This window comes from Cydia splendana, chromosome 2, assembly GCF_910591565.1.
Source record: "Cydia splendana chromosome 2, ilCydSple1.2, whole genome shotgun sequence".
In the NCBI taxonomy this organism is placed as follows: domain Eukaryota; kingdom Metazoa; phylum Arthropoda; class Insecta; order Lepidoptera; family Tortricidae; genus Cydia; species Cydia splendana.
The window spans coordinates 5,457,719-5,470,546 of NC_085961.1; the positions used below are offsets into that span (position 1 = coordinate 5,457,719).

General features: G+C 40.2%; 1 protein-coding gene and 1 long non-coding RNA gene across 3 annotated transcripts in view; both read left to right on the top strand.

Moving 5' to 3' along the window:
* Window positions 1-12,828, top strand: part of LOC134802301 (pikachurin-like) — a 161,321-nt gene that overhangs the window by 74,334 nt on the left and 74,159 nt on the right. For both annotated transcript variants that reach the window (XM_063774887.1, XM_063774896.1), the window contains 4 exons: window positions 3,885-4,009; window positions 11,080-11,196; window positions 11,657-12,003; window positions 12,259-12,373. In XM_063774887.1, the coding sequence (XP_063630957.1) occupies window positions 3,907-4,009; window positions 11,080-11,196; window positions 11,657-12,003; window positions 12,259-12,373 (682 nt within the window). In that variant the 5' untranslated portion in view covers window positions 3,885-3,906. The remainder of the gene's footprint in view (window positions 1-3,884; window positions 4,010-11,079; window positions 11,197-11,656; window positions 12,004-12,258; window positions 12,374-12,828) is intronic.
* LOC134802929 (uncharacterized) overlaps window positions 1-12,828 on the top strand; it is a 205,425-nt gene that overhangs the window by 54,833 nt on the left and 137,764 nt on the right. The gene's annotated exons all lie outside the window — the stretch shown is intronic.

Genomic DNA, 12,828 nt, shown 5'->3' on the forward strand with positions numbered 1-12,828 from the left:
TAAGAGCGCTCTTACAAGAAAAGTCGAAATAATGCAAAATTGATGATACTAGTCGACGAAATTCAGGACTTTGCGCTCATTATTAGAAACAATGAGTACTTGTTCCAGTAAACGCGTCTTCTTATCTTTATAAATATCGTTGTGAATATTAGAAAAAGGACTTATTAAATTAGTAATGATTTTTTTTCTGATGGTCGTTTCCGAAAAACCCCGTGAAGCACTGAATGGCGAGCTCTTATTTGGAAATGTTGAGAATTTTACTCTGCTAAACCTGGCTATTTTGTATTACTAATACCCTGTACTTTAGGCATATCAAACTATATTTTTCCTACATACCTTTGAGAAAGAGAAAATCAAAGTAAAACGAACTCGATTTTCTCTCCGAAACAAGTGTCAATTCCTACGAAAATCTACTTAATATCGAAGTCATTTTCATACTCAAGCAATCTGCAACGTTTGCTTATACTGTTGGTATACATTAGTGTTTATGAAATTCTACTATAATTTTTTGGCAATTTTTTGAAAACTACTCTATATTACCGATGACGCGCGCTGCGCCAGCTCAGTGCCGCGGCAGAGCTTGTAGAGGCAGGACGTGTGTCGGTCGGCTCCGCACATTTTCAACGGCGACGACGAGGTTTTTTATCATTGTGTGCGGCGGGCGCCGTGTAAAACGCTATACTGTGTGCGTGTAAACCGCAACGAGAGACTTTGATCCTAGCACTGTTTTTATAGTATTATAATTTATAATGGTACAGTTTAATAAACTACCGGACAGGATTAAAAATATTTGAAACGACCTGACATTCTATATGTATTTATTTGACTCAAGATAGTACTCAGGGTCTGATGATGGAGCCGGAAGGTGGTCACCGGTACCAATCAACCATGCAACTAAACCACTTCGTGTTTAGGCTCGTTTTATTCATCTCAACAAGATCTTTGACACAAGATAGTACTCAGGGTCTGATGATGGAGCCGGAAGGTGGTCACCGGTACCAATCAACCATGCAACTAAACCACTTCGTGTTTGAGCTCGTTTGATTCGGCTCAACAAGATCTTTGACTTAAGATAGTACTCAGGGTCTGATGATGGAGCCGGAAGGTGGTCACCAGTACCAATCAACAATGCAACTAAACCACTTCGTGTTTAGGCTCGTTTTATTCGTCTCAACAAGATCTTTGACTTAAGATAGTACTCAGGGTCTGATGATGGAGCCGGAAGGTGGTCACCGGTACCAATCAACCATGCAACTAAACCATTTCGTGTTTAGGCTCGTTTGATTCGTCTCAACAAGATCTTTGACACAAGATAGTACTCAGGGTCTGATAATGGAGCCGGCAGGTGGTCACTGGTACCAATCAACCATGCCACTAAACCACTTCGTGTTTAGACTCGTTTTATTCGTTTCTATAAGATCTTTGACACAAGATAGTACTCAGGGTCTGATGTTGGAGCCGGAAGGTGGTCACCGGTACCAATCAACCATGCAACTAAACCACTTCGTGTTTAGGCTCGTTTGATTCGTCTCAACAAGACCTTGGACAAAAGATAGTACTCAGGATCTGATGATGGAGCTGGAAGGTGGCCACGGGTACCAGTCTACCATGTAACTGAACCACTTCGTGTTTGGGCTCGTTTGATTTGTCGCAACAAGATCTTTGACACAAGGTAGTACTGAGGGTCTGATGATGGATCCGGAAGGTGGTGACCGGTACCAATCAACCATGCAACTAAACCACTTCGTGTTTGGCTTCGTTCGATTCGTCGCAACAAGATCTTTGACACAAGTTAGTACTCAGGGTCTGATGATGGAGCTGGACTGTGGCCACGGGTACCAGTCTTCCATGTAACTGAACCACTTCGTGTTTGGGCTCGTTTGATTTGTCGCAACAAGATCTTTGACACAAGGTAGTACTGAGGGTCTGATGATGGATCCGGAAGGTGGTCACCGGTACCAATCAACCATGCAACTAAACCACTTCGTGTTTGGCTTCGTTCGATTCGTCGCAACAAGATCTTTGACACAAATAAGTTAGTACTCAGGGTCTGATGATGGAGCTGGACTGTGGCCACGGGTACCAGTCTACCATGTAACTGAACCACTTCGTGTTTGGGCTCGTTTGATTCGTCGCAATAAGATGTTTGACACAAGATACTACTCAGGGTCTGATGATGGAGCTGATGATGATAGACAGGTACCCGTCGCCACCTTCGCGCTCCATCATCAGACCCTGAGTACTACCTTGTGTCAAGGATCTTGTTGCGACGAATCGAACGAAGCCAAACACGAAGTGGTTTAGTTGCATGGTTGATTGGTACCGGTGACCACCTTCCGGATCCATCATCAGACCCTCAGTACTACCTTGTGTCAAAGATCTTGTTGCGACAAATCAAACGAGCCCAAACACGAAGTGGTTCAGTTACATGGAAGACTGGTACCCGTGGCCACAGTCCAGCTCCATCATCAGACCCTGAGTACTAACTTGTGTCAAAGATCTTGTTGCGACGAATCGAACGAAGCCAAACACGAAGTGGTTTAGTTGCATGGTTGATTGGTACCGGTCACCACCTTCCGGATCCATCATCAGACCCTCAGTACTACCTTGTGTCAAAGATCTTGTTGCGACAAATCAAACGAGCCCAAACACGAAGTGGTTCAGTTACATGGTAGACTGGTACCCGTGGCCACCTTCCAGCTCCATCATCAGATCCTGTGTATCTTCAGTGTCAAAGATCTTGTTGAGACGAATCAAACGAGCCTAATCATGTTACTCCATGGTTGATTGGTATCCGTGACCACCTTAATCATCATCAGATCCTCAGTACCAGTTCGTTTTTAAACCCTCGTTGATACAAACTTTACAACCTATAGGTACCACATGCAATGACGAAACATGTAAATAAGCAAGTAGGTACCTATAATTTCTTTCGAGTAATATACCTTCATAAGTACGAGTATGGGGCTATTCATAAAGTACGTCGTTTCAAATGGGAGGAGTGGGGGGGGAGGGGTCTGGACATCGGATGATGGTAACATGACGTAGGAGGAAACAGATTCATCCGAAGCTTGATTTTTGGTAGATTTGAGGGGGGGGGGTCAAAAATCGTCAAAAATAGATGACGTAATTTATGAACAGCCCCTATGTACATTTGCACTGCATTTAGTATTTTCGTACTTACCAAATAACAGTTTTAGAACTTTAAAAGTTAAGTACAGTTAGTGTTGTTATGGTTGATTTCAATATGCTTCGCGAAGGATCAAGAATGTTTAATCCATCATTGTAGTGCGAGTGTGGTAGAAGGGATCGGCGTACTGAGCTCGCACGGCCTGCCGCAGCGCGTAAAATACCTAAACTCGCTCAACGCCGAAATGTAATAGCGCTCTTAATATTACGGTATTATAGAGCTAGGTCTTATTTACACTACATTTCATTTTTCGCCTTGTTACAATGGTATATGGTGAGAAAGTGTTAACATATGTGTTTATCGTTGACTGTACTTTACATAGTGGTAGAAATTATGTGAGCTGACTTGGAGTGCACGTCAACGTATATTTAACTTATATCCTTAGGTACCTTACGTGTGCACAGAAAATCGAAAATATTTTCTAGTATCAAAACTATATTTCCTACTACACAAAGTGTGACCAGCCCAAGATTTTTTGAATTTCCCGCCAAACATTTGTGTAATATTTAAGAAGCGAGACTCTACCAAGATATCACTCATAACTTAATCTGTTAGGTATCTGATATCTGACACACTCGAGTAACTACAAAAAATCCCCACTTGGGCTTCCCTACTATATTTTTAGCTCAAACAAATACTGGATAAACGTTTCTACGACGAATGATAATATTAAGTCAGTGTATGTCTATTACAGATATCGACGGAGATGGACGGTGATGGCATGTAGCGCGATGCGGTGGCCGCTGGTGCTGGCGCTGCTGGCGGCGGCGCACGCGTTGCCCACGCAGGACCCTGTGCTGTTCGAGGCCGCGTTCCAAGGTAACATAGACCTTAGCGTGTTTTAATAAGGGCGGTGATGGCATGTAGCGCGAAGTGTTAAAACGTCAAACTTCAATGAAATTATGACGTATAAATAACACTTGCACTGCGTATACTATCAAAATCGTTGCAGACTTATCTTTGTCTAACTCTATGTGTGTGGAAAAATAGGCCACTCATCTCACCGCCGCTCACTTTATTTTGGAAATCCTTAACCATACAGAACGTGCTCAAAACTAAATCACGTGACTTTGTAGAGTTGATCTATAAAAAACAACTAAAAATATATAATCTAGCGCGCCTTGTCGAGTAGAATATAAATTAAGTGTCATAAAAAACTCATTTGTATGATAAATATTACCTTCGTCATCCTATCATGAGCAAAATGTGATTGCTTTGCTTCCAAGCCAGCTCCATATTCATAAAGTATTTTAAACTCTCATTCAATAAGGTGCTACGCTACCTACTGTTCAAGTGTTTGACACAAGTCGTAGTAGAAATAAAACAGTAGGACTTCATGTAAAACGGATTTTAGCTTTCACATTGGCATACATACATAATTATTAGATTATTACATAATATCTGGGAGACCGAGCTTTGCTCGGAAAACAAAAATGCGCGTTTTCCCAGAGATAAGACCTAGTTAGATCGATTTTTCGCCCCCGATATTAATATAGCAAATTTCATGGAAATCGTTAACGCCGTTTCCGAGATCCCCGAAATATATAAATAAATATATACAAGCATTTCTCGTTTAAAGGTATTAGATTTGCTTCGTGCATGAGTATAACGATTTTGACAAGATGTTATTTGAAAACAATTGGAGATATTATTATAAGACTGTAATGCAATCTTGACAGTGACAGTTTGCTTGATGCCCCTTAGTCTTACATTCCTCACGCTGCATTCGTTTACTTTATCTACTCCACTGGGTTTGCAGGTTGGGAATATTACTATCGGCCCAATTCGAACAATGTTTTATATTTTATAAGATAACGCACCGATACGATACCGATCTGTCAGTTTTTGACGTTTATGGTTGAAGAAATGTCACTTTTGACACTGACAGATCAGCGTGCAAAATTAATCTGCAGGATCTGTAATTGGCATACTTCGCTCATTTGACTATGCTAAAGTGTCGTACATCAAACTAAGAACATCATCGACTTAGCGTTGCAGAAGGTAAGCCAGGCACTTAACTCGGCTCCAGAGCACACAAGTCCCTACTTTACAGACTGCCCCCCTACCCCCATATGGGTGGGGGGTGATCTAGGGACGGGCACCTGGTGAGGTGAAATGCCCAGGATACTGAGAGCGGGGTGCCCTTAACTTTTTCATAACTGTACTTTGCATGGAGCGTTAAATTGTAATTTATTAAATTTGCTTCCACATTCCACATTCAAAATTGTATACCTAAATGTTTACAGTACTGATGATTCAAGTACCCATATTCAATTTCAAAGATAATATTTTAATAAAAGGCATATTGGGATAAAGGATATTGAGTGAGGAGTGCCCTTAACTTTTCATAACTGTACTTTGCATAGAGCGTTATATTGTAATTTATTAAATTTGCTTCCACATTCCACATTCAACATTTTATAAACGTTTATAAAAATAGTTAGTACTGATGATTCAAGTACCCATATTCAATTTAAAAGATAATATTTTAATAAAAGGCATCCAAGAAAAGTATTTTTCAGATATCTTGGCTACGGTGACTCTCCCCTCCCCCTTATCACAAAATGTCACATTTTCTTATCCCCTCTCCCCCCCTAAACGTGTGACGTACTTAATTGATATTTTTTTATTTATATCTACATTTTTTTACAATCTCGATGAAGAAACATACATCTTCACGCTGGCGCTGTACCAATGCCAACATTTTGGCGAAAACTAATGGGAATAACCAAATCCGTCAAACTGCAACATATAGACTTCATTCAATTACTCACCCACACTTTTTACTAAGCAGGCATTCAAAAAACTCTTTCGGTCGAAATCGCGTTCGGGAAAGGTTTTAAAAGGCGTAGAGAAAAAGCCGTAAATTGCCGGCCCGTCCCTAGCCGCTCCATTGGCGAGGTTTGCTTATTGGTTCATTGCTTGCGCCAGTGTTCGCCACAAGTATGCTTTGCGCTTGACTGGAACTCCATTTTATCGGTCAATCGGTGTTTTTTTTATTCTAGGCTGATATTTTATTTGTGGGGAATGCCTACTTTAGCAATGAATAAGTGAAATGAGTAGGGGTATGAACATTGTTTATATTTACAATTGAGAAGATAATGCAATAAATATTAGTACCTACCGTCATAATATAATATTTTAACTAGTATTTATTTGTTTTTTTTTTTCATTATGTATTATTTTTAATTAATTGCAATTTAAATTCTTAATAAGTACATGTAAAGTTTGGGAACCGGTGGCGCTCATCTCATTTAGAGTAGGTACCTGTACGTCTACCATCAGTTTTGACATTGACATATACGCTCACGTCTACGTAATTTACTTTCTATGCATCTCGCTCGTACTCACATATGCGAGCAATAGTGCAAGAGAGATGTACAGAAAGTAAATTACGTAGACGTGAGCGTTATGTCAATGTTAAAACTGATGGTAGAGGCTCTAACCACTGTGATGTAGGTACATACCTACATATTTTTTTTCCTAAATGCGGTTTATTGAATGCGATTTATATTACAAATCAATTAAATCATGAAATTCATGAAAAATACGAACTCCAATAATAAATAATGAAAAATAAAACCTTTTATCCAAACTCAAAAACTCGTCAGAAAAAAGGGAGGAATTACTGATAGTTTAAATAAAAACATTGACCGGTAAAAACACCTTAGCAATAGTAAGGGACGCAACTGTTTTCAAGATTAGTAGTTTTGTACCTACAGGTAGTTGCTTTGATTTTCCACTTTGGACATTTTACTTCTCGTAGCAAACACCTGAAGGTTGGCCACCTCCGAACGAAATGGCAATTAATTTTCAGTAAGATGGCGCCACGTGACAGAGTAATAGAAACGCAGACATGTTGACAGATCGTATATCTCATCGCGATTATCTTGTCTATGTCAACCGCGACAGTAATAAAGCGATAGTTTGTGCACTTGATTATTTGTGTCTATCTGCATGCTAACAGAACTAGTCTTAACTGTTGAATTTTCTCTTAATATTTGATTACAATAAAACTAATAAAATAATTCTCAAAATGGAAAGGATGAGTAAGTGCTGAGGGCCTTATGTTGCAGTTTAGTTGTTTAGTTTAGTGGTAAGTATAATTTTTTGACAGTATAAAGCCGAGAGCTACCGTTTAACTGGTAGCCTTAGCTTCATATAATATATACATGTAATGGTGAATTCATCAATCAATCACAGTCAAAAATGAATTCTTACGTTACTCCGTCTATACGGGCAAGGATGCCTCGTCAAACTATTTGCAATGGGGCGGATAAAAACTAAACGTAGATGGCGCTCGCGAGGAATAAATTGTATTGTGTTATAATCTAATTTTAGATGGGGCTCACGGCGATGGTAGAATTTAACAAAAAATGTTTGCTAAAATAGCTGGCAAGAGTTGCAAGACTATATTCAAAATGTGCTGTGAGTCCGAAAATTCCTCTGCCTGGCAGGCAAGCACGATACATCGTATATCAGACGAAGTGGTGAGACTTACTTATGAGAAAACTCGTAGCTCAATAAAATTAATACCTAATTTAGTTCGTTCGTTAAATGCGTTCCACAGACCGCATATAGTACGTTGTCCAAAAAAGTTTGAGAACCACTGACGTAAAACTTTATAGAAAACAAAAAAAATGTTATACTTAAGGCCATAATGCTATAAAGCTTCGCAATCGTTGATTTTCTTAGGAAAAAAAACTAATCATCCTGAAATATAGGGGTAAATGTACGGCGTATGTAGGTATGAATACCATAGCGCGCCGTATGGAGCTACCCACCCGTGAGAGTGCGGGCCAGCGAGCGCGTTGATTCCATTAGGAGCTGATGCTGGCGCGAGCCGAGCGCTTTTAACGGCTATTACAATCAATTGTTATAAGCGGGGGTCGAAAAAGTGTCATATTTTACATGATCTCATGACTTCATATTATTGTAAGTTGTTGCTATTGTCACTAGTGTTCTGTGCAAGTCAAGAAAGTTGGAAAAGCTATCGGATGTTTCAGGCAAATTTCCAAAACAAAAAAGACATCCATTTTGGGAATGGAAGATTTCAATCTACATACAAAAATATGAGAAGTTGCAGAGAATTATAGAAACTTTCCAACAGCACATCATTAGGTACTAGCGGCTCTATAAGCTGTAGAGTCTGTTTTTGCATAGATTAAGAGTATTAAAACTGAATAAGTATGCCTCCACCATAACTGAACCCATAAGAAAAATCGAAGCTGCTCACCGAATTTCACCTAGTGTAAATGTCATTCGATTTTCGTGATGTGACGCGTGCGTGTGATTTTGAATGGGATTTTGAGTTTCTAAAACGTCCCGCTTGGCGCGCTGTTCAAAATACCATACAAAAATAGACATAACGCAAACGCGAACGCTCATCACCGTCAGTCGTCACGCTATCTAATGAAATTTACACTAGGAGTTCTGTAGAAGAGAACAAGGAACAAGCGGAGCCTGCGGACAGCCTTGACGAGACTCTTTATTCGCGTTTCGCGCTTATTTGTCGGGGCTTATAAAACGAAGTCATCAATTACTACAAAAAGAGTTCAGTGGTACCGGGTAAAACTATTATTGGATGTGAAACCATTGAGCGCCCGTGAACGTTTTAATGTGCCTTTGAAGTCCGCCCCAGTGAACGCAGCGTGCAAGCCGCGATATGCACGTGTTTCATCCCGTTTCGACCTGCTACCTCTGATTAAAGTGATTCAAATAGAACCGAGGACATACAGCAGGCCCCTGTTTCACCACGCTGACGATTGTCGCCTGACATTGACAAACCGTACAATGCTGGCCCCACAAGTAAAAATTCACGCCGTGACAGGAGTGTATAGGAAAATTGACAGTCTCAGGTGTCAATGGTCAACTCGGTGAAATAGGCCTCAGGTTATTTGCAATCTACTTCAATATGGACTAAGAGCTACAAATACCATGTAGGTACAGTCAACAACAGAGCTATGAATACAGGCAAAGTGCCAAAAATATGTATACACGACCTTAATGTACAGGCAATAAAGTACTGTATACATATTTTTGACACTTTGCCTGTATTCATAGCTCTGTTGTTGACTGTACATACCTGTAAAGTAAAAAATATGGTTGTCTGTAAAGTCGGTTTACGGACGATAATTTTGCGTGATAACGTCATAAGAAAACATTACCATTACTTGCCATTACATTACGTAACGTTACCATGGAGATCAGTCCACTACGGTACCATGGAGATCTGTACACAACGTGACACTTTTTCGTGCATGCTACCGGTGTACATATATTTATAAGACGTTATGACGTCAAAAGATATGATATTGAAAGCAACGAAAAATTGACAGGCTGACAAGCCAGGTAAAATTACTGGCCAATCGTTCTTACGTTCACCGATGAACAGCTGCTAAAGGTCTGAATCTGGTAATAAAAAGAGTGCCCTTGCTATGGCACTATCAAGTTTTTCTCATTATAATTATGTAGGTACCATTTTCCAGGACTAGCTCTCTGTCTAACTATAGGCTCAATTCCGACGCAGATAATAAATAAAAAGTCTCATTCTCATTGATCTCAACTTACATAAGCGACCCGCCCTAACTACACGCTGAACAATTTATTTCCCACCACATATTACCGTCTGTCAACTCAAAGACACACTAAATTCACCTTTATCCCTAACGTACTAAAACTCTACCCGTAATTCTTGAACAGCACTGAAACTTCGCGCCGTTACAAAGTTGTTTCTTCAACATTTTCAGCTCTTTTGAGATAATGACACACGTTGAAAAAGGAAAGGTGGCACAGAAGATGTTGCGTTATTTTTTATTGTTCGTCTTTATTCTTTTCTAAAGTATTACTGTAGGTATACCTATTGAGTCGAACACTTCAATAAAGGAATTTATTTCATAAAACAAACACTTACGGCCCGATTCGAGCTATGATAGGTACGTCAAATATTACGTCTAGATATTACGATATGGATTAGATGATGTGACGTTTCTTCAAACAAAAACGTCACTTTTGTCACTGACATATCTAATCCATATCGTATTTAGACGTATATCAAAGTTCGAATAGGGTGTTTTGTCTTATTTTGAAACCAGCTTAGATTTTGGGACAAATAATTGCCTCTTGGTGGCTTACCGTAATATCTTCACGAAACAATCTTAGCCACTTTAAAACCCCCATTGTATTAGTTCAAAGTAAAATTACAAGCTTGGAATTAACGAGAATACTTAACATATTATATCCATCCCTGACAATATCACGATATTGCCTAGCCTTACTGTCTTGTTCTAAATAATATCGTTGGATGAAGTGGCCGAATTTGATCACTTATTAAATTGCTCGTTATTATCGGATATTTAAAGGTTACTATTAATAATTTGGAGCTATTAATAGAAAGGGTAATAATAACCCCTTTACCGTCGTAACTGCTTAACATCGGGGGATTCGTCTGCTCGTTCGTCTCCAACTATATCATAAAAAATAGTAGTAAGTAGTTCAGTTTGTCAATCCAGGCCTCAAGCCTGGCATGCCTTTACACCCTCGGAGCAAGTCTTGTTAGAATTGTTAACTACAGTTTGTCAAGCCATTTCCGTCAGTAGAAAAGCCGCTAATTTAAAAAAATGTAGGCGCGAAGGATAATCGTCCAATAGAAAATTTGGAATTCGCGCCTTTTGCTACTGACAAACTTGTTTGACCGGCTATATCCTCCTAAGTCCCCAACACAAGAATTAAAATCGAAACTTCAACCTTATTGCGTCAGAGCTTTATTTTTCTTTCGGGAGGCTACGAAGCCTTTGGTTATGAATAAGGTTCATAATTGTTTGTTTTATATGTACTTTGAAACGGACAATATATATTTTATCTATGCTTAATAATTGTGTTTGTTCTAGGCCGCTGCGGCTCGGGCAGCCCGTGCGAGCAGCTCTGCCGCGAGCTCCACGACGGCACATTCGAGTGCGGCTGCGCACCCGGCTTCGTCTTGCACGTAGACGGTTACGGTTGCCTCGGTGAGTTTTGTACTCAGCCTCGGTGCTAGTCAGAGCGACGGTATGTTTTACGGCTCGGCCGCGACATTGAGCGACTTGCGACGGCGGCAGCGACAACCATAGGTGGGAACGAAAGATCCGGTCGCTGTGTCTCGCTCCAACCTATGGTTATCTCTGCCGCCGTCGCAAGTCGCTCAATGTCGTGGCCGAGCCGCAAGTGTGGTGGTTAAGCCGCGGACTGGACGGAAGAGGCGTGACGCGGCCATCGTCCAGTGCGCGGCATAACGGACGCCGAGGTCGTACTAAAATTTAGAGCGTGCGGCTTCGTGAAGAAAAGTAATCGAAAACACCGCCTTAACTTTGTTTTAAAACATTTCGAATACAACAATACACACAAGTTGTGCGTGTGACACAACACGTAACAACGGTGAATTTTTTAATATAACTTTATTACATTTTTGACTTTTGGCTTCTGTTGCAGAGTTAAACTCAACAAAACCTTCAGACACCTTATTAGACACAGAAGAAGATGTCCTTTACCAAAAAGATGTGTCCTTCTCCGCCGAGCTAGAAGTTGCCCCGTCCATTACGAATAGAGTAAAACCTACACTAAGACCTATTGATAGAGCGACGCCGCCTGTAGAAGATACAAGAAGAAGTAACAAGTATACAGCAGAGAGGACGAAAGAAGTTGATGGACTAAAGAGTTTGATAGAAGATGGGGTTAGTAGGAATGATTTGACGATCATTGCCGATGAGAATATTAAGAATGGGTTGTTGGAGGCGAGTCAAAGTGTGACGACGCAAGGGCCGAGTTTGGAGCAAAAAGTAAGTGACAGCTGTTATTTATAGAATGAGTAAATTTTATATCCCTTTATATATCAAACATTCATCATTAGTTGACCTCATTGTTTTCGTAAAAAGAAGCAAAAGCGATACAAAACTGTAAAGAATATTCAATAGCTAGAGCCCTTTCCAAAATGCAAAACTCTATATGCAATGTTAGAAGTTTCATAAGACTTTCCCAACATTACGGGTATTTTTCTGCATCTGTGATGACATTTTTATACTATATTATGACAGGTACCGGACGCAACCGTGGCGCCTCCATGGACGGCGGCGGTAGAAAACTGCAACTGTGCTCCCTGCGATGGAGCGCGCTGCTCCTGTCCGCTATCGCCCTCCAAGTGCAAACAAGGTTGGTACATATACATAATACCTACACATGAGGTTGATTATTAGTTTTTTTATTAGTTAAATCATTCACTCCCTTACTGATTGACAGTAGAACTTTCAACACGGCTCTACTGCAAATAAGATTTATGATATACCCAACGTATGGATGGGTAAAGAATGCCTGAAGCTTTATAACCGCAGCCACTAACTTGCCCTAATGGCTAAACATAAACATATCCGTACAACAATGTTCCCGATTCGATTTTATTAGACCGGAAGTACAGGCCGCCATTACGGGAGCCACTTCCGAGGGACCGGAAGTTGCGGATAACTTGCGTCTGAATTTGCTATTGAGCCGGGCTGCCGCAGATATAAAGGGTTTTAGAAATTATGTTTCAAAATAAACTGTTATATCGGTTTTATGAACTCGCGTCTAAATACTCTAAATTAGAATTATTTTACCCTTATTTATTGTTT